General features: G+C 46.4%; 2 protein-coding genes across 2 annotated transcripts in view; both read left to right on the top strand.

Moving 5' to 3' along the window:
* Nucleotides 1-27,056, top strand: part of LOC135210947 (exosome complex component RRP4-like) — a 602,376-nt gene that overhangs the window by 65,400 nt on the left and 509,920 nt on the right.
* Nucleotides 10,859-14,963, top strand: LOC135211655 (lysine-specific demethylase PHF2-like). The gene is made up of 2 exons (XM_064244922.1): nucleotides 10,859-10,946; nucleotides 14,486-14,963. Exons 1-2 carry the CDS (start codon nucleotides 10,868-10,870, stop codon nucleotides 14,767-14,769), a joined length of 363 nt encoding a protein of 120 aa, XP_064100992.1. The 5' UTR covers nucleotides 10,859-10,867; the 3' UTR covers nucleotides 14,770-14,963.

Raw genomic sequence — 27,056 nt, 5'->3', positions numbered from 1 at the left:
AAACGGTGCCGGGTGTGCCATATGAATGGCAGAGGAAGAGACACCCGGTTCTTCTGTCGTCTCTGCAAAGTTGCTCTTTGCAGGATAGGGGAGTGTGACCGAAAGTACCACACTTAAGGTCATGTATTGGAGCGCGCCCCCTAAACCAACAGCGGAGGGCGCACAGGGCCGCCGGGAGGGGTCCATCAGCAGTAAGGTCGCGCGTCTCCCTCCTCCACCTGTACCTCGTCATGTCGAGTGGAAAAAAATGCAAGACTCTTCAATGGAGGAGGGAGAAAACAAGAATAGAACGAAGAGTCAGGATTACAAGCGAGTATTCTGCATTTATCTTATATTTAGTTTTATATTTATTACAATTTTTTATATACGTATCTGAATGTGTGCATGATAAAATAATAATAAGACATTTCATTGTATGCGAAAAGAAGAATGTCACCTGCATTCCTTTTATTTATGTATTGGTACCAGAATCGAAGAATGTAATATATATATTTTAACGTAAAAAAATATATATATATATATATAGATATGATATATATATATTATATATATAATATATATATATAGATATATATTATATATATATATATATATGATATATATATATATATATATATATATATATATATATATATGTGTGTGTATATATATATATATTATAAATATTTTTTTTGGGGGGTAAGCAAATTACTTAGTCTAGTAATATTCAATCATTTACCTTCACTTTAAAACAAATTGCAAGTCTCTAGAACAATATCTCGATTTATGGTGAATATTTGAAAAAAAAAATTTTTTGTTCCGATACGTAATACAAACCCTCGGTCCTTTAACAATAGGAAGGTAACTAGCGGCAGCTGGGACGGTCGTAAGCTTCGAACAAGGGGAGAACGGTAGTTAACTGCTTGTCCGATCGTGCGCGCGCGCGCGCCCGAGAGGTGAAGAATCACTTTTGCTTTCGGCCGCGGGTGTGAAGGACGTGTTCGTCATCGCTCTCTGCCCGCTTCATCGTCGTATGCTTTGTTTATATTGTGTTTTCTACTAATGGTTTGGTTTGACTTGAAAATGAAACTGTAAGTACACTGTTTTCATTTTCATTACTTAATTATGAATCAACATGGAGCTATCGCCGTAGAGACGGCGATTTCCGCTCTTTTCATGAATTGAACCCTTGAATTATGTCTCGGTGCCGAGGGCGGGCGCACTCGCGCCGATTCATGTATTTTGGGCAAAAGTGTGTAATTGAAAGATGTAAGTACTCTTTTTCATTATATTTTTGCCCTGTGCGTTCGTTGCCGAGAGCTTGATTGCGCTCGGCAAGAGCCTCTTATTTTGTATGAATAGAATGCAATGAAAGTGGATTCGCAATGCAGTTTTCTTTTCATTTTCATTTATTAATTGCATCAAATTTAATTTTGGATCAATTTCCGCTCTTACCCGGGAATTAATCCTTACGATTTATTGCTGTGAAAGTGAAAATAGCAAGTGCAGTATTGTTCATTTTCATATATATTTATGATAGCATCATATTATTATGGATCAAGTTTCCGCTCTTACCGGGAATTGATTTTTCCCTCTAAGTTCTATGAAGTGAATCGCAAGTGCAGTATTCTGTTTCATTTTCATATTACTTTTCACTGCTGTGCGGGGGTAGGGGAAGCGAAGGTCTGCCAGGAAGTCGTCGGAAGCTCTCCCGCGACTCCCTTGGTATCCGATTCTTCGTCTTCTTTCCTGCCCCCCCGCTCAGCTTCCTCGTATTTTGTTTTTGGGGTCTTCCTTCCGTTCGGGGTGGGGCATGTCTCCCCCCGTGCGTGAGGGAACCCCTCTTACTAATCTGTCTGTGCTACCGCAGGTGCTACAGCCTGGGAGACGACCTTGGACAGGTATGGACCACTGCGGCTGCAGGGCGTGCCTAGCATCCACGATCTGCTGCAGAGTCTAGCGAGGTCTGGGGCGGTGACCTTGGAGTGGTCTCCACTACAACCTTCACGGCCGCTTATGCTGCTTCCCCCCGCTGGTCTACACTCCCCATGCTGTGTCGGTGACGCCGTCTGCCGCTTCTAGGGCCGGTCGCCGCCGTACCGAGGAGGGGTATGCCGCCGCCGCCTGTGTTTTCTTCGTGTTGCCTGCCCCAGACTTTCGCTGTTCCAGCAGCTCGCCCCTGGACCGGCCGCCAGTACCACGCTGGCTGCCGATGATTCTACGAGGCGATGGCTGGCCTGCCGTACCTGTCGCTGATGTGGTTCCCGCTACTGGCTTGGCTGTCCCTTCTGTGTTTACCGCTGCCGCTGTTCCTGCCGCTCCTGAGCTGGTTGCTGTTCCTGTCGCTCCTGGTTCCTGCGCCTGTCCATGCTGGTCCTGCCCATGGTGTGTGTTCCCCAGTCCCAGGTCCTTCCGGACAGGTGCAGTCGGGCCGTGTTGCTTCGGCAATAGGCCCGACTCCGGCCTGGATGGAGGACCTGACGACTGTCCTGCGTGAGCTGACGAAGAAGAGGAAGGTGTCATCTTCGTCTTCGTCTGTTGCTGCCTCTTCCCCTTCGACTTCTAAGGCCCATAAGCCGAAGAAGAAGAAGGCTGCCTCCCCCCCAAGAAGTCTCCTTCGGGAACTTCTAAGGGCCCGTCCCACCCCGGTGGGACGGGGGGTCCTTCTGCTGGTCCTCCTGCTCCTTCGGGAGCGGGGCCCGTCTCCCCTTCCGTAAGGAAGAGATAGACGGGGACCAGAGGAGTATCGGTTAGCTCTGGTACTTCCTCGCTCCGGTGCTAGCGGCGATGCCGCTACGCCAGGTTCCGGCTCGGTCTTCTCGTTCGCGGGAGATCCCGAGTGTACGCTCTCCCTCGGGAGACCGTGCAGCCAAAGTTTCGGCGCCAGAGTTCGCTCGGCGCCAAGACCACGGCACGGAGCAGAAGGCTGCGAGAACCGCTCAGGTGACTCTCGCCAGGCCAGCGGCCGCTCTCGCAGCGACCAGCTGGTAACCGGGTTTTGTTATTCCCCCTAAGAAGACTCCTTCGGGAACTTCGAAGGGCTCGTCACATTCCGGTGTGAACGGGGGGGTTCTTCTGCGGTCCTCCTGTTCCTTCGGGAACGGGGCCCGTCCCTCCCCTCTGAGAAGAAGAAGAAGACGGGGACCAAGGGTGTGTGCTGGCTACCGCGGGTACACCCTCGCCTGGTCTTGGCAGCTCTGCTGCTAAGCCAGGTACCCCGGCTCGGTTTCTCGTCCGCGAGAAGTTCCGAGTGTACGATCTCCTTCGGGTGACCGTGCAGCCAAAGTTAAGACGCCTGAGTTCGCTCAGCGTCTATGACCGAGGCACGGAGCAGAAGACTGTCGAGAGCCGCTCAGGTGACTCTCGCCAGGCCAGCGGCCGCTCTCGCAGCGACCAGCCGGTACCTCGGGTGGACGTGACGGTCTCTGACCGGCCACGGGTTGAGGCTGGGAAGAGGTCCCCAGGTCCCCTCGACCGACGGTACCAGCCTCGGCTGGTACCAGCGGTTTTGACGTGCCGCGAGGACGCTCACCGGTCTCACGGCGAAAGCGAGCTCTGCAGGTCACCTGACCGCCGCTCCCACAGGGACCGGGCGGATACGGTGACCAGCAGCAGCTCGTCTGACGCACGGGACCGGGGTCGACGTGCTCAGTCGAGCCGCTCGCCACAGGTGAGCGGCACGGCCAGGCCTGCAGATCGATCCCCACCGCGGGTTGGTGATCGGCTGCAGCCCCCCACGTACGCTGGTCCTGCCAGCGAGCGGGGGGGGGGAGCGTCAGGTCTGTCTCTCCACTACCTTCAACTTCCTCGGGCTACACCGGGAAGAGCGAGGTAGCTAGGAGTGATCGTGGAGAGGTGCGCCGCTCACGATCCCGTCACGACGCCGCACGTGCCACGTATGGTCTTAGGACCAACCAGGACGTACGCGCAAGTGATTGGAGGCGACCGTCAGGGGGAGAGGGGGTAGCGTCAGTTCTGTCTTCGATACCTTCAACTTCCTCGGCATACGCCAGGAAGAGCAGAGGTATATAGGAGTGATCGTGAAGATGCGCCGCTCACGATCCCGTCACGACGCGCACGTGCCAGGTTGGTCTTAGGACCAACCAGGACGTACGCGCAAGTGATTGGAGGCAACCGTCAGGGATCTGTTGCTGTCCTTCTTCTGAAGGAGGAGGGTCCTGGGAGCTGCTCTTGTTGGAGGGACTGGACGGTCCTACTCCTCAAGACGCTGTAACTTCCGAGATTCAGAGTAACTTTACCCAGGTTATTGCACTGATTCGTCAGCACAACGACCGGGGGGAAGGATCGCCGCTCCCACCAGCAGAGCCCATGTCTCTGCTCGAGTCGTTTTGGGGCCCGAGAGGGAACCCAAACCGACGGTTGGGTATGCCGCGATCGGAGATTGCCGATTCTGTCTTGAACCAGAGTCTCTCGTCTCCGGACAAGAAGGCTCTCTCAGTTCTGGCCGGTCGATCAAGCTACTTCCACCTCCTCTACTGCGACAGCGGCGTTTCTACGTGTCTTCGGACACCGTATTTAAATACTCCATCGGTCCTCCTGAGAGGTTTCGACCTCGACGAGGACTGGAATGAGTCGGAGGACGGTATCGGCTCTCTCCTGTCAGGTGTCGATCAGCCCCAACCCAGACGACGTTCACAGTGGCGGCAGACCCTTACCTACAGTGAGAGTTCGTAACCCTCCTCTGGGGAAAACGTTTTCTCCTGACGATACGTTTTCCCAGACTCTGAGAGGCCATCGCCGCAAGGCGATGGCTGCTCCTACTCTTCTCCAACTGCTAGTTCCACTGGGAAGGCGAGCGAGTATCCAATTCCTCCCCCATTCCCTCTCTCCTTACGGCTACGAGGGAAAGGGGAAGGATCCTACAGAGATTTCTCTGTAGGATCCCACGTTGGGGACTGCGCTACCAGGGGGGACCTTCGGGTCCTACCTGACGTAAGCCCCGGTCGTTGAGGAGGGATCCTGCCCCACATTCTCGATTTTCATTTCTACGGGAATCGATGGACCACCAGCCGATATCGTTTGACGAATTCGGTGGGGGTTTCGCAGACTGCTTAGAATTTCTACGGAATTTCTAGCGCATTCAGAGTGTTAGAGTTTCTTACGATCTCCAAACACTTAGGCCGACCACGGTCCAAAACGTGAGCGAGACGAGAATCCCCGATATGTTACACGATAATCGGGAACCTCGCCTATGCTCGAATTCCTGGAATTTCTAGCATTAGGAAGAAGACTGCTGCTGAAAGAAGACTATCTCACAGTAGGCGACCAACCTGGAATAGAGAAGAACGGACGGGAATATCCAGTTTGGCTGGAACTATCGTCTTAGTATTCTGTTCACCATTGAAGCTTTCCTTCGAGGAAGACTTCTCCTTCACTCTCTTTAATAGAGAACGAAGGTGGTCGATCTCCAATCCTTATTTGTTTTCTTGAAGGAAAGAATTTAGGATGGAGATCGTTGTTCAGAATCCTACAAATATACTACGTATATTAACCTCGCGACATGATTCTGCTAAGCAGTTGAATGGTCCGAGGGGTAGGCGCATATCCTGGTTATTCTACGGATTGCGACTTCTAATTGAACTGCAACCCGGGTTGCCTGCAACCTCCCAGGGAGTTTCCAGTTTCAATTTTATATACTTATGTGTTGTCAAACAACACCATTTAAGCTTTATATTTACCGAAATTCGTTTCGCTTAAATATAATTGCTCGAGCATATCTTTTTATGCTCGGTGGTTCTAGCCGAACGCATTCCTTCGTGGAAAGGATTACTTGGCAACTCAGGATGACGAGTCAGCGACAGCTACTGCGTATTGAATTGCCCGAGGCATTTCAGTATCAGATAGACGGTTGTTTATGTCTTTCTCACCTGCTTTGATTGAATAACAACCGTATCTCTGCCCAACAATCACGGACTTAAGTCTCTGATTAACGGGGATTCTCGCATACATGAATGACCATCTACTGCTGAGAAACGCTAGTATTCATCGTCTTCGGTATTGCGAGAATTTTAAACAGAGATATCTATTCGACTCTCATCTTTCTGTTTACGCACGTAACAGAATTCTTTGTAATAGTCTCTTGCTGCATCGTATCCCGATAATGCGAATGATTTTTGCGGAATCTGAGTTTGTCCTCAAAATATCTTGTATTCGGAGGTGTACAATTGTTCATTGTTCACCCCGGATTAGCAGATGTATTGAAAGACATCGCCTACTCCCACACCTGCCAGCTCTACTTCCAAACGTTCAGCCCATGAGAAGCAGTTCTTCAAGCGGCTCTCCCCTGTGTTTCATTACTGAAGAACGCCCCGCTTTCATGCACAACGGACAGCAATGAAATGGCGGTTAGCGTTTTCAGTCATTTGTAAGCACAGGTTTAGAATCTTGAGATTCCTCTCGATTCAGCTGGAAGACGTAGGTTGCATTCATTGCCTACCTTCGTCTTCAACGTCACATAGTGTTGTTTCTCCTTAAGCTGAGATTCAACGTCTATGAGATTTTCTTGCCATCAGGACCTCGGTCTTTTGAAGGCAATTGACTTTCGCCTTTTGAGCTTATGCATTAAGAGAATCATCGCCGCGCCGTCCGGCATCGGTGACTAACAAAATATTTTATTTGTTTGTCTCTCAGCATAACTCTTTAAAGGGCGAAGGTCACGTGACTTACCCGGATGCTTGACAACTTGCCTCTAGTGATTCCCGAACCAGTCAGTCGGCAGCTGTCAGAGCGCCCGAGTCAGTTACGAACTATGCTATGGACTTAGTTCGGTTGTTCCAGAGCAATCATTACTTCGTCGTTAATAGCTTGTCAGTATGAGTACTGTACATAACCAAAGTCGAGAAGAGGGATAGGTCATACGACTATTCCCTTCTTTTCGTCTTAGGTAACTGCATGACTTCTCTTGAGAAGTCAAGCACAAAGGGATGGGGATTTGTGACGCTCTATTTCGTACCGATCTTCGTAGCAAGACTCCAGAACCCTTCGGTAACTGACGATTGGTTCGAGTCCTTCACAATACCCTCCCTAATGGACGTCACCGCCTCCGATACGAAGCTATGCTGCTTTGTCCTGTGAAGGTGCGACGGAGCTGTCTGAAGAAACTCGACACCCAGGATGAGTGTGGACGCCTCTTCATCATTCTCTCGCGTTCCGCAAGAACTTCTCCGTGGCGCAGGTAATGAAGGCAGGCGCCTGGTCCAACCGGACTGCATGCACCTCCTTCTACCTTCAGGATATTGCCCACAGTTCCTTGGATCTTTTTCCTTGGGAACCGTGGTGGTTGCTCAAACACGTTGTGTAGTTAACCCAGACCCTCGCAGGCTGAACAGCATCGAGTCCTGGTGTGACCGTAAGAATGGATGAGGAATGAGAGTGTGACTGGCCTCCTCTTCCCATCTTTTTCTTTCCTCTACCTCTGGGTAGAGGGACACGGTCGTCACCCTGCTGGGTAAGGACGAGATGCAGGTGAGCTACTCAATAGAGCACCATCCTATCCCTTTCAGTAGGGATAGGAGTAAATATCCACCACTTCCTCCAACAAGGGGGAGGAAGTGGATGCCAACTTGAGACAAACCCATCATTTTATGATTGTCTCTTGCAAACAGGAACAAGTTCTTGCTTGCTGGTACGAAGAGATACGCTTGCCTCTCTCTTAGTACTTGGCCCAGAGGTCTGACCATTGATCCTGCGGTGCACACCCCGATCAATCGGACAGAGGTTTGGATCCCTCCCTTGCTCTTACGACCAGGGAGGCACTCCAGGTTGGACGAACACCAGTCTGTTCACCAAAAAGACTCAGATTCCTCCCACCAAGAAGTGAGTCTTCCTATTGTTAAAGGACCGAGGGTTTGTATTACGTATCGGAACAAATGACAATTTGTCGAAAATTGCATTTTTCCTAACTATACAAACCTGAGGTCCTTTACATATAGTCCCACCTCATGCACACCCCTCACTCTGCAACTTTTTGCATGGGCCTAAAGCAAAAGTGATTTCTTCACCTCTCGGCGCGCGGCCGCGGCGCGACGATCGGACAAGCAGTTAACTAACCGTTCTCCCCTTGTTCGAAGCTTACGACAGTCCAGCTGCCGCCCTAGTTACCTTCCTATTGTTAAAGGACCTCAGGTTTGTATAGTTAGGAAAAATGCAATTTTCGACAAATTGTCATATTCCCTCCGCGCGCCGATTCTCGGCCGAAAATCTCCGAAACGTGTAGGTCACATTCTCCTAATATTTGTGCCTTTTCATATTACGCTTATTTTATAGTTTTATATATGGAAATGTGCGCAAAAACATGCACAATATAACAAAAAATATTGGAAGGTTGTAGCATTTCTCATTTTTGAAATATTTGCATATAAAGTACGATAAGTACGAAAAAAACTACGATCGGTCAACTTTGACTCAACCGAAAGGTCAAAAAATGCATTTAAACATAAAAATCTTACAGTCTAGTAATATTCAATCATTTATCTTCATTTTAAAACAAATTGCAAGTCTCTAGAACAATATCTCTATTTATGGTGAATATTTGAAAAAAATATTTTTTTCCCCTCCGCTCGCCGATTCTCGGCCGAAAATCTCCGAAACGCGTAGGTCACATTCTCCTAATATTGAGCCTTTTCATATTACGCTTTTTTTTAAAGGTTTATATATTGAAATGTGCGCAAAAACATGCACAATATAACAAAAAAAAATATGGAAGGTTGTAGCATTTCTTTCATTTTTGAAATATTTGCATCATAAAGTACGATAAGTACGAAAAAAACTACGATCGGTCAATTTTGACTCAACCGAAAAGGTCAAAAACGCATTTATAACATAAAAATCTTACAGTCTAGTAATATTCAATCATTTATCTTCATTTTAAAACATATTGCAAGTCTCTAGAACATATCTCTATTTATGGTGAATTTTTGAAAAAAATATTTTTTATTCCGTCCGCGCGCCGATTCTCGGCCGAAAATCTCGGAAACGCGTAGGTCACCATTCTCCTAATATTTGTGCCTTTTCATATTACGCTTTTTTTAGAGGTTTATATATGGAAATGTGCGCAAAAATGTGCACAATATAACAAAAAATAAAAATATTGGAAGGTTGTAGCATTTCTCATTTGAAATATTTGCATATAAAGTACGATAAGTACGAAAAAAACTACGATCGGTCAACTTTGACTCAACCGAAAAGGTCAAAAAACGCATTTGTAACATAAAAATCTTACAGTCTAGTAATATTCAATCATTTATCTTCAATTTAAAAACTATTGCAAGTCTCTAGAAACAATATCTCTATTTATTTGTGAATATTTGAAAAAAAATAAAAAAATATTCCGTCCGCGCGCGATTCTCGGCCGAAATCTCGGAAACGCGTAGGTCACATTCTCCTAATATTTGAGCCTTTTCATATTACGCTTTTTTTTAGAGGTTTTATATATGAAAATGTGCGCAAAACATGCACAATATAACAAAAATTATTGGAAGGTTGTAGCATTTCTCATTTTTTTTATATTTGCATATAAAAAAAAATTTTAAACAAAAATTCGGCATTCGGTCAACTTTAACTCGTTCGAAATGGTCGAAAACTGCATTTGTAAGCTAAAACTCTTACAGTATCGTAATATTCAATCATTTTCCTTCATTTTGAAACAAATTGCAAGTCTCTATAACAATATTTCGATTTATGGTGAATTTTTTAAAAAATTATTTTTTTACATCCGCATTTAAGGGTTAAGTTGAAACACTTGTTCACCACTAGCACATTGTCCCTTCAATGTGTACAAAGTTGTGTAATTTATAAACTCATTCCTGATCTTTTTTTTCGAATGCAGATTTTAATTTGACGACAATTTTATTGGTGATACTTTGCAGTACTGTTGCACACCAAATTTTTTGTTTAAACTGTATTACAAGATGAGTTCAATTACAAGACAGAACCAGAATTTCATGTTACAACATCTTGTATATTTTGAATTTATTTATACTTGCATTTTCATATCAATTTTTTTTTATAGTAACAATGGAGTTTTCTTGAGGGGGGAGCATTGGTTGATCTCATTCTTATTATTGTAAAGTAGTTTAATTAGACTACTGAGGTTAATTTCAAACTTTTAAAAACCTAAATTAAAGGATTACACTACTGAGGTTAATTTCAAATTTTTAATGGCTTAAATTAAATGATTAAATGGATTAAAAGTAGAGACAAAAGGTAATGCTATGGTAGATAAAGGAAAGCTGCATAGAACCTTGAGACATGCCTAGAATGACCTATACTAAGTACACTGTAGAGAGTAACTTCTACAGGGAGTAGTGTCTATAGAATGGAAGGGAACTGCACACAGACATGCAAATAATGCTGAAAACAGCATACTTTATTTACAATTAATTCTGTAATTTTCATTCATCATACGGAGGAGTTGTTTAGTAACGAGAATGTTTTCGAAAAACTTGGAAAAAATAAAAAAATGCATTTATTCTGGAAATACTTCTTACACAAAAGTTTGAAGCTCCAAATTATTACTATAAGTAAGCAATTAATTCACTGTGGTTTAGTATAATCATATGTATTCTCAAAAAATATGTTTAAGAAAAATTATTCTATCTGTTAATTAGAATATTATGTAGTCACAAAAGGTAATACTGTATATTTACTTCACTACTGCTTTGATAAATTTCTATGGAGTTTTGTTCATCTTTAATCTGCCATGGTTATAAATAACAATTGCCACTGTTTGTAAGGTAAATTTATTTTATTTTAGCAGTGAAAGTGGTAGAGCCTCACCATCAACTAGAGAAGCTATTGCGGGAATGCTAAGCATGAGGTCCGTGTAGTTCCGGGGGACGAGCACCATCCAGAAAAACTGACCTCATCTATGTCGCGCCAACCAAAACCTAGAAGACGATATAACGATGAGGAAAACATGAGTAAAGTTCATCAAGATGAAGATTATGGTAAGGAGATACCTATTAATTTGTTTAGTGTACCTCTTGCAGTCCTATTAATTTGTTCAATGCACCTCGATGCAATGCATTGTAGGCATTGCTTCACACATCCCTTTTGCCCCTAACGGGACCCCTTTCATTCAATTTACTGTAGCTCTGTTCATATTATCTTTCCTCCGTCTTATTTTTCACTCTCCTAATAATTGATTCATAGTGCAACTGCGAAGTTTTCCTCTTGGTATACACTTTTCAAACATTTTACAGACAATTTTTGTTTCAATGCTGAAATTTTTGTTTCAATGCTGAATGGCCTCATAGGTCCCAGTTCTTGGCCTTTTGGCCTAAATTCTATTTTCTATTCTATTCTGTTCTTATTTTCTCTGTAGCTTTTACCTACAAAGAATGGTTTTATTAGACTTACGATGTATATGAATTGTTTAATTCATAAAAATTTTAACTAAATCAAATATTTACACCACTAAGTATAGTAAATGAAATACTACATTGCAGTTGATCTCTGAAAAAGTAGAGTACTGGCCATTACAATTGATCTCTTAAAAAGTAGAGTACTGCCTATTACAATTGATCTCAGGAAAAAAAAAATAGAGTACTGCCCATTACAGCAAGATTGCCTGGCTTTTGTTAACTTTACCTATCTGTCTGGAATTGAAATGAACTTGAGCCAGCTAGCTAAAAAAAAGTGTTATTTGTAGGAATAGTTAGTTAGCCCAGGCTAGCCAGGTATACCCCTATGGAACTAATATGCATGTATGTTACCAGACAAGAAAAATGGTTTTGTTCATCCAAGCCTAGCATTCTGGAATCAGTGTAAAACATACATTAAGAGACTAAATAAATAGTCCATGTAAATATGAATTTATGTTACACATGACTAATTTACTTAAGAGTTATTGGTTATCCCTAGCTAGCCTACTATAGTTTGGTTGAACGGATATGAACTTATACTTACAGGCTAGGAAAATGTTTATGGAATATTACACATACACTTTTTTATGTAAAATCCCTTATAAAAATGTTATAAGCATATCTAAAGCACTGTATGTATAAACTTCATGAATGTTTAGTACAAATTGCAAAGAAATCTGTTGTTTTTATGGAGTAATGACAAAATCCAGAATATGGTGCTATTCTAGAGTTTGCTTTAGCAGAAAATGACAGTAATAGTGAGGATGCACTGAATTCTTTTGTTATTGCCACTGTTTAGGAACTAAATATTACATGCTTGTCATTCCTCCAGTAAGTGTAGAATACACCATCCCTGAATTTTCTTTAGCTTAGAATATTTTCTTTATGTAAACAACAAAGAAGATGTGAAAATAAGGTTCAGGTTTTGCACTCTTAAATTTAACAGTTCCAATAAGAATATAAACCAAGACATTTATTGATGAAGATTACCTCTGGTGAAAGCGGCTCCAGTCGTTTAAGTTTGGTAGTTTAGCAGCTTCAGGTGGGTGACAGGGGCTCTTACTCAATCACTCGACTATCAGTTTTCTTTAGCCAGCTTTTCTGTTGAAGCCGTTTTCTGTTTTATCTGAAATGAATGGTTGTGACTGATTTTATTTGTTGACTGATTTTATTTGTTGTGAGAATGAGGATAGTTTCATTTGTGTGGAAGATTGAACCACATGCATGTCCTGGCTGTGACCTTGTACACACATTTATGCATGGTCTGAATTGCCCCTCAAGATGCCTTCCTCATAAATTTGTCTTCATGAGTGTGTCACACAAGGATAGCTAACTCATGTGCCAGACTTCTACTAAACTATTAGGGTAGTTATTTTTAAGAGGAGTAACATGATCGTTTCCAAGGACTAAAGGTAGTCTTTCTGCCATTCTTTATCCTAGGGCTTGGAAATTAGAAGCATCCATGTGTCCTTGGGATGCCTTTCCCACTATATATTTGGCTTGATCAGACAAGCTGTACAGAAAATCTAAACTGCTGTTTTTTTTTTTTTTTTTTTATATGAAGTTTGATGGCACCCGTTTGGCTGCAATGGCATGGTTCACTATCCCTCTAGCTTTACTAATGGACCTCCCCACAACTTCCTTTCATTAGGAGAAGCTCTTTTGCATATTCTACAAGATTGTAGAAATGATAGATCTTCACTCCCATAAGTTACCTATGAAGGCTCAGAAGTTGAGGTTTTTAAGCAGAAGCAGAAACATTAACCCCAAAATTTTGTGTCTCTCCTTATTGTTTTAAATACAAAATGGAATTTAGTGTGGTTGATGCAGTGAAAGGTATATTGATGTGATTAATGCCACTATTCCACACTTTTGGCTTTGTAAGAATAAAAATAATATTGGTCCCTGCTGTTAGAACCTGTGGATCAGCATTCAACATGGATTCTTCACTAAGACTACAGAGATCATGTCAACATCCTTAGCCAGACAGGTATTATTTGCCTCTTAAAAGAAATATACATGCTCATAATTTAATGTGTGCAACTTACAATTTCATCAAGATAATATTACTTATCTAGGTTTCCATTTCAGAAATATAGGTGTAGGTGTGTAGAGTTATCTCACTTATCATGGTTTCCATTTTGCATGAACAGGTCAGGAGGCTGTTTCTTAGTTTGAACTTTGAAGCTTTTTATTTGGTTACCAAACTATGTAAATCAGCTGAATTTAGGGTATCAACAGTTCCATTTTCTCCCTCCAAATCAGCAATTCACCCTATTATTATGATGAATTTGTGGTGAAAATGTTTCTTTCAACTTTTGCATACAAACCTATTATGATAAAGAGTTCTGCCTCCTAACCACGCTCCCAACAACAAATCACAGAAGTTATCTATTTGGCTGTTAGATACCCATGGATCTCTCAGCACATTGATAAGGCTAGAGCATTTCCACAAAATGTGGTAAATTTTAGGCAATGGGTTTGTGTTGAAAAACTTTTAAAAATTGGTTACCATATAATTTTCAGACAATCTTTTTGGTAGCAATGAATATGCAAAGGTATCTCAAACTTAGGACCCCTGTATTCGTAGGAGAGAGGTACCAGACCCTCCTCCCTGCAAATAGCTAAAATCTGCAAATACTACTTAAAACCCTTTAGAATGCACAAAACTGACCATTTTAATAGTTTTTCACAATAAGTGCATTTATTCATGAAGATTATATGAAAATACAATAATTTGTGAATATTTCTGTGAAACATACAGCAAATAGGCAAATTTTCTGTGAATAATGGGTATTTACAGTCCATAGAAAAATCCGCAAATAAGCCAGTATGTGAATTGTGAGTCCACGTTAGAAGGGAAAGTCTATAATCTTTAGCAGAACTTTCCATATATAATCATAAATTGACATTATTAAAAGTGTTTTCTCAGATATTGATGGCTAAGTACACAAGGTTGCTATATTTCAGCCATGTCAAATAACAAATGGGAGCAAGTCCAGTTCTTTAAAGTTTACATTTTTCTAATAACTTGAATAAATGGGAATATATATCACACTTGCTGAGCTACTGTTTACTTTAAAATGTTGCTTAATTAGTTAATATTTTTGTTGCTTTTACAGTTTATCCATCATTAGACATCTCTGATGATGAAGATTTCCCAGTGTTTAAGCCTAGAGGTAAGAAGAAAGAAGATGAGGCTTGGAATCCAAAGGCTAGAGTGCGTGTATCAGGCCCTCGACCAGAACGTCCCATGAGACAAGGAGTTAGAAGACAAGCCGTAGAGAAAGGATTAGAACAAGCAGCAGCAAGAAGACAAAATTTACCTGTAAGCTTTACAGTTTGCTTCACAACTTATATTTTAACAAGCTTGCTATGTAAGGCATATAGTGCGAAAGTGGTCTAACCTGCCCGATGTAAATTTTGAGTAATTAGCGGTCAAAGTTAATTACTGATTACCACCGAATAAATTGGTGCAATGTATTACTATTATACATCAAATTAAATGTTTAGGCTAGATCTTTCATGCCATTGAGTTTTTAATAAATTTATATACCTATATGTTCTTTGTTATGGTCAAAATTTTTTATTTACTCTCCAGCCCTGCACTCTATTTTTCCCAGAAAGTCATGGTTTGGTTTTTAGGTTCATTTTTAAAGATTTTATGGAATAAGCCGGAAACCGGTAGTTAAAATTATAATTAAACTTGTGAGATCCAGGGATTTTTGGCACCTATACCAGTTCATGGGGTATGTAGTACCCAGAATGCCCTTGGCGTCCCGTGACCCGACAGTTACTTTCTTACCACCTTTAAGCCCGACAGTTACTTTCTTACCACCTTTAAGACAGGACATGATTACTTTCTGTTTGTTCCGATACGTAATACAAACCCTCGGTCCTTTAACAATAGGAAGGTAACTAGCGGCAGCTGGGACGGTCGTAAGCTTCGAACAAGGGGAGAACGGTAGTTAACTGCTTGTCCGATCGTGCGCGCGCCGCGCGCCCGGGCGGTGAAGAACCACTTTTGCTTTCGGCCGTGGTGTGACAGGACGTGTTCGTCATTGCTACTCTGCCCGCTATTTCGTCGTGTGCTTTGGATGTTTTACATTTCTTCTGACTGGTTTGTTTGTGGTCTTGAATGAAATTGTAAGTACTCTTTTTTTCATTTTTCATTGGTGAAGTGAATTATTAATCATGGATCAAGAAGAGCTTTCGCCGCGCCCACCAGCTGCCCGTAGAGTGTGTCCCGGCTGGAGGGAGGGGGGCGTAAATGCGGCGGATTCCGCTCTTACCCAGATATTGATCCTCATGAGTTATGTTATCGGTGTCGGCGAGAATGCTCCCGAGCCGAACCATGTAATGTGTGTGTAAATTGGTCCGAGGCGCAGTGGGTGCTGTACGAGGGTAGGAAGAGGCGTAGGTCGATCAAGGAGTCGTCGGAAAGCTCTCCAGCGACTCCTTTGGTTACGGATACCTCGTCATCCTTCCTGCCCTCCAGCTCAGCCCCCACGATTTGCCGCCTCCCTTCCCCTGCGGGGGGGGTTTCGGAGTCCTTCTCCTCACTCGACCCGTCGAGTGTGGAGGAGGGTGCCCGATACCCGGATGTTCAATTGTATTCGGGGTCTTCCGTCCGCTCTGGGTGGGGTTCGTCCTCCCCCAAGCGCGAGGGTGCCCCTCTAACTGACCCGACTGTTCCTCCCTCAGGTGTGCTTCTGTGAGTGACGACCTTGGACAGGTGGTGGGCGTCGTTGGGACTGCAAGGGAAGGGCGCCCCCAGTATCCAGGGCTTGATTCAACGGCTAGCGGGGGGGGTCGGCGGCAGTTGTAACTCATGGTGTAGTCACAACAACGACCAATACTGTGTCAACACCAGCGTACGCCGCCCCTCCTCATGTGGTGTACACGCAACACATTGCGTCGGTGACTCCAACGGCATCAATTCAAATGCCGATCGCTGCCGTACCTAAGAGGGGCGTGCCGCCGCCACCTGGGTTCTATGTGCTGCGACTCCCGACTTTCGCTGCCCCAAAAGTTCGCCCTGGATCTACCGCCCGTCCCAATGATGAGTTTGGCTGAGATGGAGAGGTCTGTGACGCCGGACTATGCTGCCGTACCTGCCGTACCTGCAGCGAGTGTTGCTGGCCCAGCCCCTCGCGCCGCTCCTACGAAGCGCGCGGTGCGGGACGCTCATGTTGCTGCTGGTGCTGGTGCTGGTCCTGCTGGTGCTGGTCCTATTGGGTGCTGGTCCTGCTGGTGCTGGTCCTGCTGGTGCTGGTCCTGCTGGTGCTGGTCCTGATGGTGCTGGTCCTGCGGTTGATGTTCCTGCCGCTCCTGCCGTGCCTGCCCCTGCCCACGTCGCGTCTCGTCATGGAGGTGCTGCACCGGTCTCAGGTCTTTCCGGACAGGATCAGTCGGGGCGTGTTGCTTCGGCAATTGGCCCGACTTTTCCGTGGATGGAGACCTGACGTCCGTCCTGAGAGAGCTGACGAAGAAGAGGAAGAAGAAGAGGGAAGGTGTCGTCGTCGTCTTCATCGTCTTCTTCGTCGTCTGTTGCCGCCTCTTCCCCTTCGACTTCTAAGGCGTCTAAGCCGAAGAAGAAGAAGGCTGCCTCCCCCGCCTCCCCCCCTAAGAAGGCTCCTGCGGGACCTTCGAAGGGCCCGTCTCGCTCTGGCGTGACGGGGGGTGCTTCTGCTGGTCCTCCTGTTCCTCGGGAACAGGGCCCGTCTCCTCTTCTGAGAAGAAGAAGAAGACGGGGACCAAGGATGTGCTGGCTACTGCTGGTACATCCGCGCCTGGTCTTGGTAGCACTGCTGCTAAGCCAGGTACCGGCTCGACTTCTCGTTCGCGAGAAGGTCCGAGTGTACGGTCTCCTTCGGAGCGGACCGTGCAGCTAAAGTCAAGACGCTGAGCTTGTCACCGTCATGACAGAGGCACGGAGCAGAAGACTGTCGAGAGTCGCGCAAGTGACGCTCGCCAGGCCAGCGGCCGCTCTCGTAGCGACCAGCCGGTACCTTGGGTTGACGTGACGGTCTCTGACCGGCCACGGGTTGAGGCTGGGAAGAGGTCCCCTCGACCAACGGCACCAGCTTCGGCTGGTACCAGCGGTTTGACGTGCCGTGAGGACGCTCACCGGTCTCACCGCGAAAGCGAGCTCTGCAGATCACCTGACCGCCGCTCCCGCAGGGACCGGACGGAGACGGTGGCCAGCAGCAGCTCGTCTGACGCACGAGATCGGGGTCGACGTGCTCAGTCGAGCCGCTCGCCACAGGTGAGCGGCACGACCAGGCCTGCAGATCGATCCCCACCGCGGGTTGGTGATCGGCTGCAGCCCCCACGTACGCTGGTCCTGCCAGCGAACGGGGGGGGAGCGTCAGGTCTGTCTCTCCTATACCTTCAACTTCCTCGGGCTACACCGGGAAGAGCGAGGTACCTAGGAGTGATCGTGAGAGGTGCGCCGCTCACGATCCCGCCACGACGCCGCACGAACCAGGCATGGTCTTAGGACCAGCCAGGTCGTACGCGCAAGTGGTTGGAGGGCGACCGTCAGGGGTTCTGTTGCTGTCCTCCTTCTGAAGGAGGAGGGTCTCGAGAGCTGCTCCTGTTGGAGGGACTGGACTGTACCCTACTCCTCAGGACGCTGTGACTCCTGAGATCCAGAGGAACTTTGCCCAGGTTATTGCGCTGATTCGTCAGCACAACGACCTGGGGGAAGGATCGCCGCTACCACCATCTGAGCCCACGTCCCGGCTCGAGTCATTTTGGGGCCCTAAGAAGGAACCCAAATTGACGGTGGGACTGCCGCGATCTGAGCTTGCAGACTCAGTCCTTGACCAGGTGGAGAATTTCGTCTCAGGACGAGAGGACTCACTTAAGTCAGGACGGTCTTCCAAGCTACTTCCTCCTCCTCTGCAGCGACAGCGGAAGTTCTATGTGCATCAGTGGATCCAATACCGCCCAAACAGGTTAACCCGGAGCTAGCTAGGCTAACTCCAGGTGTGTCCCTGCAGCAGCTCCTGTCGGAGAACTTGTGGTTCTCGCAGCAGGAGGCACTGGGCCTGGAAGCTACCGCTATGGCGGCTTTCCAGGCAGTCTCTTGGTTGGATCTGTGGTCCCTCACAGTATCCAAGGTCACGGCCGACTCCGGGGGCGCTGCCCCTCGAAGACGACCCCGACTTCAGGAGACTGTGCCAGTCTGGAGGTAGGGCCATCTCCTACCTCGCCCATCAGACGGCAAACCTGTGGGCCAACTTGGTTCTCCGTCGTAGGGACGCTGTCCTTACACCGAGTAGCCAAGGGGGGACCGGGCGTGAGGCGGTAAATGGACTCCGTAACGGACCAATGAAGAGTTCCTCCGCTCTCTTTCCCGGAGAGATGGTGGACGCTGCGGTGGAAAGACGGCGCACTGATGACAGTGACCGTCTGGTTCACCAGGCAGTTACGAAGGTTTCTGGGCAACCTCGTACAACTGCGGCTAAGCCTAAGAGTTTAGCTAGCGCTTCCTCGGCTGCTAAGACGGCTGCTCCATCGAAGCCCCCGAGGAAAGACTCTTCCTGCTTCAACTTCTGGTAAAGGAGGCCGTAACCAGCCTCCTTTCCCCGAGGAGGTGCTGGAAGAAGTCGAAGCGAGGTGGGAAACGCTAGGGGACGGCGTTCCCCCTCACCAGCTGCCGGAAGTGGGGGGGTGCCTGGCGAGCCATTGGGCAACTTGGCAGCGCTACGGTGCCGAGACCTGGATAGTATACGTCCTTCGGGAGGGATATCTACTACCCTTCGAATCTCGGCCACCCCTCACCTCCAACCCGGTCCATCTGCAGACGTATGTCTGGGATCCTCAAAGGACGACGCTCTTCGGCAGGAGATCAAGACCATGCTGACAAACGAGCTGTAGAAGTCGTAGTGGATCGGTCACCGGGCTTTTACAGCCGCCTTTTTCTTAGTGGAAAAGGCATCGGGGGGCTGCGCCCGGTGATAGATCTCTCTCCCCTGAACCGATTTGTTCGCCAGACTCGGTTCAAGATTGGAGACGGCACGTTTCCGTGCTGACTCCATCAGGAGAACGACGTTCATGCTTTCAGTGGACCTGAAGGATGCGTATTTTCAAATACCCATCCATCAGTCCTCCAGAAAGTACCTCCGCTTCATCTTCGACGGGACGGTGTACCAATTCAGGGCACTTTGCTTCGGTCTCTCACCGCCCCACAGGTGTTCACGAGAGTGTTCACGCTGGTTGTCTGCTTGGGCCCACTTCGCACGTGGGATAGCGTCTTCTGAGGTATCTCGACGATTGGCTGGTCCTGGCGAGCTCCCGCTCGCAGTTGCTGCAGGACAGGGATCGACTTCTAAAGTTTTGTCGCGATCTGGGGATCGTGATAAACTACGAGAAGTCCGATCTCGAACCCAAGCAGAAGATGAAGTACCTGGGTATGCTGATCTATACGGTAGCAGCTCAAGTCCGCCCCGCAGACTTGAGGATCAGCAAATTCAGGGAGGCAGCCGGCCGGTTCCTGTCTCGGCAGGAAACAGGCAGCTCAGCAATGGCAAGTCGTGATCGGCCACCTGTCGTCACTCGAGAAGTTTAGTTCCTCACTCGGACGTCTTCACCTGCGGTCTCTTCAGTGGAGACTAAGGGAGAGTTTGGTCACAGGTAAAGGATCCACCTTACTTCCCGTGTCCATCACGGAGAAGGTGAGGCAGGACCTAGCCTGGTGGCTCGACGACAGGAACCTCTTAAGAGGGGTGCCTCTACGCACTCCCCCCCCCGGAGATGCTGCTGTTCTCAGACGCATCGACCGAGGGATGGGGCGCACACCTGGAGGAGTTGCTGGCTGCAGGTGTGTGGGACCATCACGATGAGCACCTTCACATCAATGTCCTAGAACTCAAGGCGGCGTTTTACGCTCTCCAAGAGTCCAAGACCGCTTTGATGGGACACTCGGTGGTGTTGATGTGCGACAACACCACAGTAGTGGCATACGTCAACAAGCAGGGGGGCCTAGTGTCTCTCCCGCTACACCAGTTGACTGTGCAGGTGCACGAGTGGGCCACGGCTCACTCGATAGAGCTGTCAGCACGCTACATTCCAGGCAAGAGGAATGTAGTAGCAGACAAGCTCAGCCGTCGGGATCAGGTATAGGGACCGAGTGGTCCCTACACCCAGAAGTGGCGGAAAGGCTCTTCAACCTGTGGGGGCGTCCGGTCATAGACCTGTTTCGCCACCCGGCACAACAAAAAACTTCAAGTTTTTTGCTCAGCCGTGCCGGACCCATGGGCAGCTGCAGAGGACGCTCTCCAACACCCCTGGGACAACCTCTTCGTCTACGCCTTTCCTCCCTTCTGTCTGATTCGGAAAGTGATCAGCCGAGCGCTGGTCACTCCCAATCTCAGGATGATCCTGGTGGCTCCCAAACGACCTCAAGCCGTTTGGTATCCGGACCTGCTGGCTCTTCTTGCGGAAAGAACCGAGAGAGATGCCCCACTGGCACAACCTTCTAGCCCAGCCACACGTAGAGCGGTACCACCGAGCAGTCCAGTCCCTACAACTTCACGGCTGGCTGTTATCCACCATCTCTTGCGAACGAGAGGCTTTTCTCGCAGCGCAGCAACAGAGATGGCTGGCACGTCAGACAGTCCTCTGCAGCTGTGTACCAGGGGAAGTGGGCCGTCTTCTGTGGTTGGTGTCGTAGACGGGGTCTATCTCCTCTCAGAGCCACTCTTCAGCAGGTAGCGGATTTCCTCGTGTTTCTTCGCCGAGAGAAGCTCCTCTCAGTACCCACGTTAAAGGATATAGAGCCGCCCTGGCGCTCGTCCTAAAACTGAGGGGACTGGACATCTCGAACTCGTTCGAGATCATCCTTAACTAATGAGGAGCTTCGAAAGGTCTTGCCCACCCAGGGAACTCAGGCCCCACCCCCTGAGTGGGATGTGACTCTCGTCCTTAGGAGTTTGACTCGAAGACCATTCGAGCCACTCCGAGAGTCGTCAGACAGGGATCTGACCCTCAAGACCCTCTTCTTGCTGGCCCCTGGCATCGGCGAAGGAGAGTAGGGGAACTTCATGGTCTGTCCTTCAATGTTAAACATTCCAGGGGCTGGGGATCTGTGACGCTCGATTTTCGTCCCGAATTTCGTAGCTAAGACTCAGAATCCGTCGATCCCTGACGACAGGTTCGAGTCTTTCACGATCCCCTCCGTAATGGATTTCACCGACAACGATACGGATGAGATGCTGCTTTGTCCTGTGAGGGCGCTACGGCGCTATCTGAAGAAAACTCGACACCTCAGGCCTGAGTGTCGACGCCTCTTCGTTAGCACCGGGGTGACCAAAGAAGAAGTATCCAAGAAACAACCGCTTTCTTTCTGGCTGCGTGAGGTGATCAGGAGAGCGTACGAGGCTGATGGTAGTGACGACATCCGTACGCTCCGGCCGAGAGCCCACGAAGTCAGGAGGTATTCCGGACCCTCTTTGGCGTTCCGTAAGAACTTCTCCGTGGCGCAGGTCCTGAAGGCAGTGTCTGGGCCAACCAGACTACCTTCACGTCCTTCTACCTTCGGGATATTGCCCACAAGTCCTTGGATACTTTTTCCTTGGGACCTGTGGTGGCTGCTCACACGTTGTGTAAGCTTACCCAGCACCCGAGCAGGCAGAAACAGCATCGATTCCTGGTGTGACTGTAGGAATGAATGGTTGAATGAAGTGCGACTGGCTTCTTCTCTTCCATCTTTCTCTCTCTCTACCTGTGGGCAGAGGGTCACGGTCGTCACCATGCTGGAAGGAATCCGATGCAGGTAAGCTACTCGACCGAGCTCCAATCTATCCCTTTAGTTAGGGATAGAAGCAAATATCCTCCACTCCCTCCAACAAGGGGGAAGGAGTGATGCCTACTTGAGACAAACCCATAACTTTAGTGGCTCCTGTACAGGAACAAGTTCTTGCAATGCTGGTACGAAGAGATACGCTTGCCTCTCTCTTAGTACTTGGCTCAGAGGTCTGACCATTGATCCTGCGGTGCACACCCCGATCAATCGGACAGAGGTTTGGATCCCTCCCTTGCTCTTACGACCAGGGAGGCATTCCAAGGTTGGACGAAACACCAGTCTGTTCACCAAAAAGACTCAGATTCCACCCACCAAGAAGTGAGTCTTCCTATTGTTAAAGGACCGAGGGTTTGTATTACGTATCGGAACAAATGACAATTTGTCGAAAATTGCATTTTGCATACAATCAACTTACCGCTGTCAGATATATACATAGCTAAGACCTTCTTTTCCGTCGTCCCAGCTATGTATATATCTGCCAGGTAAGTATGTATGAAACTTTATTGTATCATAACAATATCATTTTTCCTAACTATACAAACCTGAGGTCCTTTACATATAGTCCCACCTCATACCACCCCTCACTCTGCTACTTTTTGCATGGGCCTAAAGCAAAAGTGATTCTTCACCGCCCGGGCGCGCGGCGCGCGCACGATCGGACAAGCAGTTAACTACCACCGTTCTCACCCTTGTTCGAAGCTTACGACCGTCCCAGCTGCCGCTAGTTACCTTCCTATTGTTAAAGGACCTCAGGTTTGTATAGTTAGGAAAAATGCAATTTTCGACAAATTGTCATTTTAAAGCCGTTTACTGTATATTTAAATTCGGTAGGACTTTTATGATATGTTGGTATGATATACCTGAAAGATAAATTATATGAAGTAGGTAACACTTTATATAACTTAAGCTTGTCTACAAAATGTTTATTATTTGTTCCGATACGTAATACAAACCCTCGGTCCTTTAACAATAGGAAGGTAACTAGCGGCAGCTGGGACGGTCGTAAGCTTCGAACAAGGGGAGAACGGTAGTTAACTGCTTGTCCGATCGTGCGCGCGCGCCCGCGCGCCCGAGAGGTGAAGAATCACTTTTGCTTTCAGCCGCGGTGTGAAGGACGTGTTCGTCATCGCTCTCTGCCCGCTTCATCGTCGTATGCTTTGTTTATATTGTGTTTTCTACTAATGGTTTGTTTGACTTGAAAATGAAACTGTAAGTACACTGTTTTCATTTTCATTACTTAATTATGAACCAACATGGAGCTATCGCCGTAGATGCGGCGATTTCCTCTCTTTTCATGAATTGAACCCTTGAATTATGTCTCGGTGCCGACGCTCGCGCTGAGTCATGTATTTGGGCGAAAGTGTGTAATTGAAAAATGTAAGTACTTTTTTTCATTATATTTTTGCCCTGTGCGTTCGTTACCAGAGCGCTGATTGCGCTCGGCACGAACCTTTTTATTTTGTATGATAAAATGCAATGAAAGTGGATTTGCAATGCAGTATTCTTTTCATTTTCATTTATTTATTTGCATAATTTAATTTGGATCAATTTCGCTCTTACCCGGGAATTGATCCTTACGATTATTTTCTGTGAAAGTGAAATCGCAAGTGCAGTATTCTGTTTCATTTTCATATATATTTTATGATAGTATCATATTATTTGGATCAAGTTTCCGTTCTTACCCGGGATTTGATCTTTTCCCCTTTAAGTTCTATGAAGTGAATCGCAAGGGCAGTATTCTGTTTCATTTTCATATTACTTTTCACTGCTGTGCGGGGGTAGGGGAAGCGAAGGTCTGCCAGGAAGTCGTCGGAAAGCTCTCCCGCGACTCCCGTTGGTATCCGATTCTTCGTCTTCCTTCCTGCCCCCCGCTCAGCTTCTTCGTTGTATTTTGTATTTGGGGTCTTCCTTGCATTCGGGGTGGGGCATGTCTCCCCCCCCGTGCGTGAGGGAACCCCTCTTACTAATCTGTATGTGCTACCGCAGGTGCTACATCCGTGGGAGACGACCTTGGACAGGTATGGACCACTGCGGCTGGCTGCAGGGCGTGCCTAGCATCCACGATCTGCTGCAGCGTCTAGCGAGGTCTGGGGCGGTGACCTTGGAGTGGTCTCCACTACAACCTTCACGGCCGCTTATGCTGCTTCCCCCCGCTGGTCTACACTCCCCATGCTGTGCGGGTCCGCCTTTTAGGGCCGGTCGCCGCCGTACCGAGGAGGGGTATGCCGCCGCCGCCTGTGTTTTCTTCGTGTTGCCTGCCCCAGACTTCCGCTGTTCCAGCAGCTCGCCCCTAGACCGGCCGCCAGTACCAGGTTCCCGCTGGCTGCCGATGATTCTACGGGGCGATGGCTGGGCCTGCCGTACCTGTCGCTGATGTGGTTCCCGCTACTGGCTTGGCTGTCCCTTCTGTGTTTACCGCTGCCGCTGTTCCTGCCGCTCCTGAGCTGGTTGCTGTTCCTGTCGCTCCTGGTTCCTGCGCCTGTCCATGCTGGTCCTGCCCATGGTGTGTGTTCCCCAGTCCCAGGTCCTTCCGACAGGTGCAGTCGGGCCGTGTTGCTTCGGCAATAGCCCGACTCCGGCCCTGGATGGAGGACCTGACGACTGTCCTGCGTGAGCTGACGAAGAAGAGGAAGGTGTCATCTTCGTCTTCGTCCCCTGTCTGCTGCCTGCCTCTTCCCCTTCGACTTCTAAGGCCCATAAGCCGAAGAAGAAGAAGGCTGCCTCTCCCCCCTAAGAAGTCTCCTTCGGGAACTTCTAAGGGCCCGTCCCACCTCGTAAGTAGCCATCTTGCTTGGTGAGACGTACCCGCTTGAAGTCAGATTAATCAACAGATATCACAAGTTTAACATACGACTAGAATTTGAGAAATATCTAGAAGTGTTCGTGAACTATCGGTGATAAGATTAGTGTGAAAATAGTAGGATAAAGCGTCTTCTAAGTTAGTTTATCAAGTGTAATACTATAAATCAGAACAAGATGGCAGTAAGTTCCAACTGCGGGAAGAGGTGGCGTAATTTGGCGTGTTTAGCAGATTCGCAAATACGATGAGGTAGCAGGAAGGGAACTGGCATTTCTCATCTATGAAATCAGCAACAGTCCTAACCAAAAAGATACAAAAGGCATTCATAGATTATTAGAAGGATATAATCCTTCAAACTGGAACAAATCTAATGAAAAACATCTTGAAAATAATTGAAGAAGTTCCAATAAATCCAAGTGGTCAAGAGACTCATAAAGAAAATATACATAAACCAACATATTCCGACAAAGAAAATGAATAAGGTGAATCTTGTGAATATCCTAATTGATGCATTAGGAAAAAGAATGCAAAAGCATGCAAACTGTGTAAGGTTTGGTATAGCATAGTCAATCCACAAAACCTAATCAGAAAATGTGCTGCATGCAACATTCCGACCCATCCACAGTGTGCTGAGGTAATACAAGATTTGAGAAAAGATACAAGAATTTTTTGTTCAACATGTCTATCATGGATAGACAATGTTATTAAATCAAGATTGAATGTACAAATAGTTGAGGATGAAGAAGAAGAGAAGAGGAAGAAGAAGAAGAAAAAGAAGAAGAGGAAAACGGAAGAGAAGTAAACAAAAATGAAATGACAGAAAAAAATAAGGAAAAACAAAGAACAAGATAAAAGTATGGATGCAGAGATACTCCATTTGATACTACATATGAGGCAATAAAATAAAGCAGCATACCTACGAAGAAAATAAATTACGATATGACAACAGAAAAGCAAATCCCCAAGAGGCTCTACCCAGATCTATACAATGACGGGAAAGAGGAAAAAATAGACAAGAAAGACAAAATCTGCAACCTTTTGAAAAGAGGGAATTGCAGATTTGGAGAAAGATGTTACTACAAACATCCTAAGATATGTCAAAAACTATGAATATATGGTAAATGTGGCATACTTAGATGGATATGGGGATGATTGCAGAGATCTGCATCCAAAAATATGTAAAAACCTAAAAGAAGGAAAAGGATGTAAGTTCGACACAAAAAAATGCAAATATATGCACCCTGTAGCCATGAATCATAATCAAATAAATAACCAACCAAGTAATAAAATCCAAAATAAGAAAGAAACAAATAAAGAGAGAAATCAAGAATATCAGGTAAAAGAGAAAAGCAAACCACCAATGAGATATGCAGAGGTGTCAGCAAAACAAAAAATTTCAAAGCATCAGCTCCGAAATTCTACTCAAGAGATAATAACTGTATTTATTATGCAAGAGGATATGCAGACAGACGAGAAAATTGCAGATTCAGACACAAAATGAATAATTATGATGAAGGAAGATCAAATATTATGGAAAAGTTGATTTTTTAATGTCAGAATTTCTGAAATGAAAAAAAACAACAACATACCAGAACAGGAAAGAGACTGGGAAAATCCTTATTACTACCAGTATTAAATGAAGGAGGAAAACACGCAAACCATCATAGTGATGAATGCGCAGGGTTTAGTTACGAGTAACTCAAAAAGAAAAATAGAGTACTTAGAAGAACTAACCAACCAAAATGAAAAGAAAAATAGATATAATGAATATAAGTGAAACCTGGTATTCCCAAGAGACTGGAATGATGATCAAATAAAGGGTTCCAAACTTATAGATCATTAGATAGAAAAAATAGGAATCAAGGGGGAACCGCAATATATGGGAAAGACAAAAAACAAGGAAAAATATATGAGAAATATAGTAACTCAGAATGTGAACTAATAGCGGTAGAATTTGAATCTGAAAAATTGATGAACATAGTAATATATAGACCTCCTAATACTAAAGAGTTTGACTTAATAATTGAAAAATTGGATGATATATGTAGAAATCACAAGGACTGGACTATTCTCCTATCTG

Source organism: Macrobrachium nipponense, chromosome 4 (genome assembly GCF_015104395.2).
Source record: "Macrobrachium nipponense isolate FS-2020 chromosome 4, ASM1510439v2, whole genome shotgun sequence".
Classification (NCBI taxonomy): Eukaryota; Metazoa; Arthropoda; class Malacostraca; order Decapoda; family Palaemonidae; genus Macrobrachium; species Macrobrachium nipponense.
The sequence above is the reverse complement of the archived record's forward strand: the minus strand, read 5'-3'. Positions and strand labels throughout refer to the sequence as shown.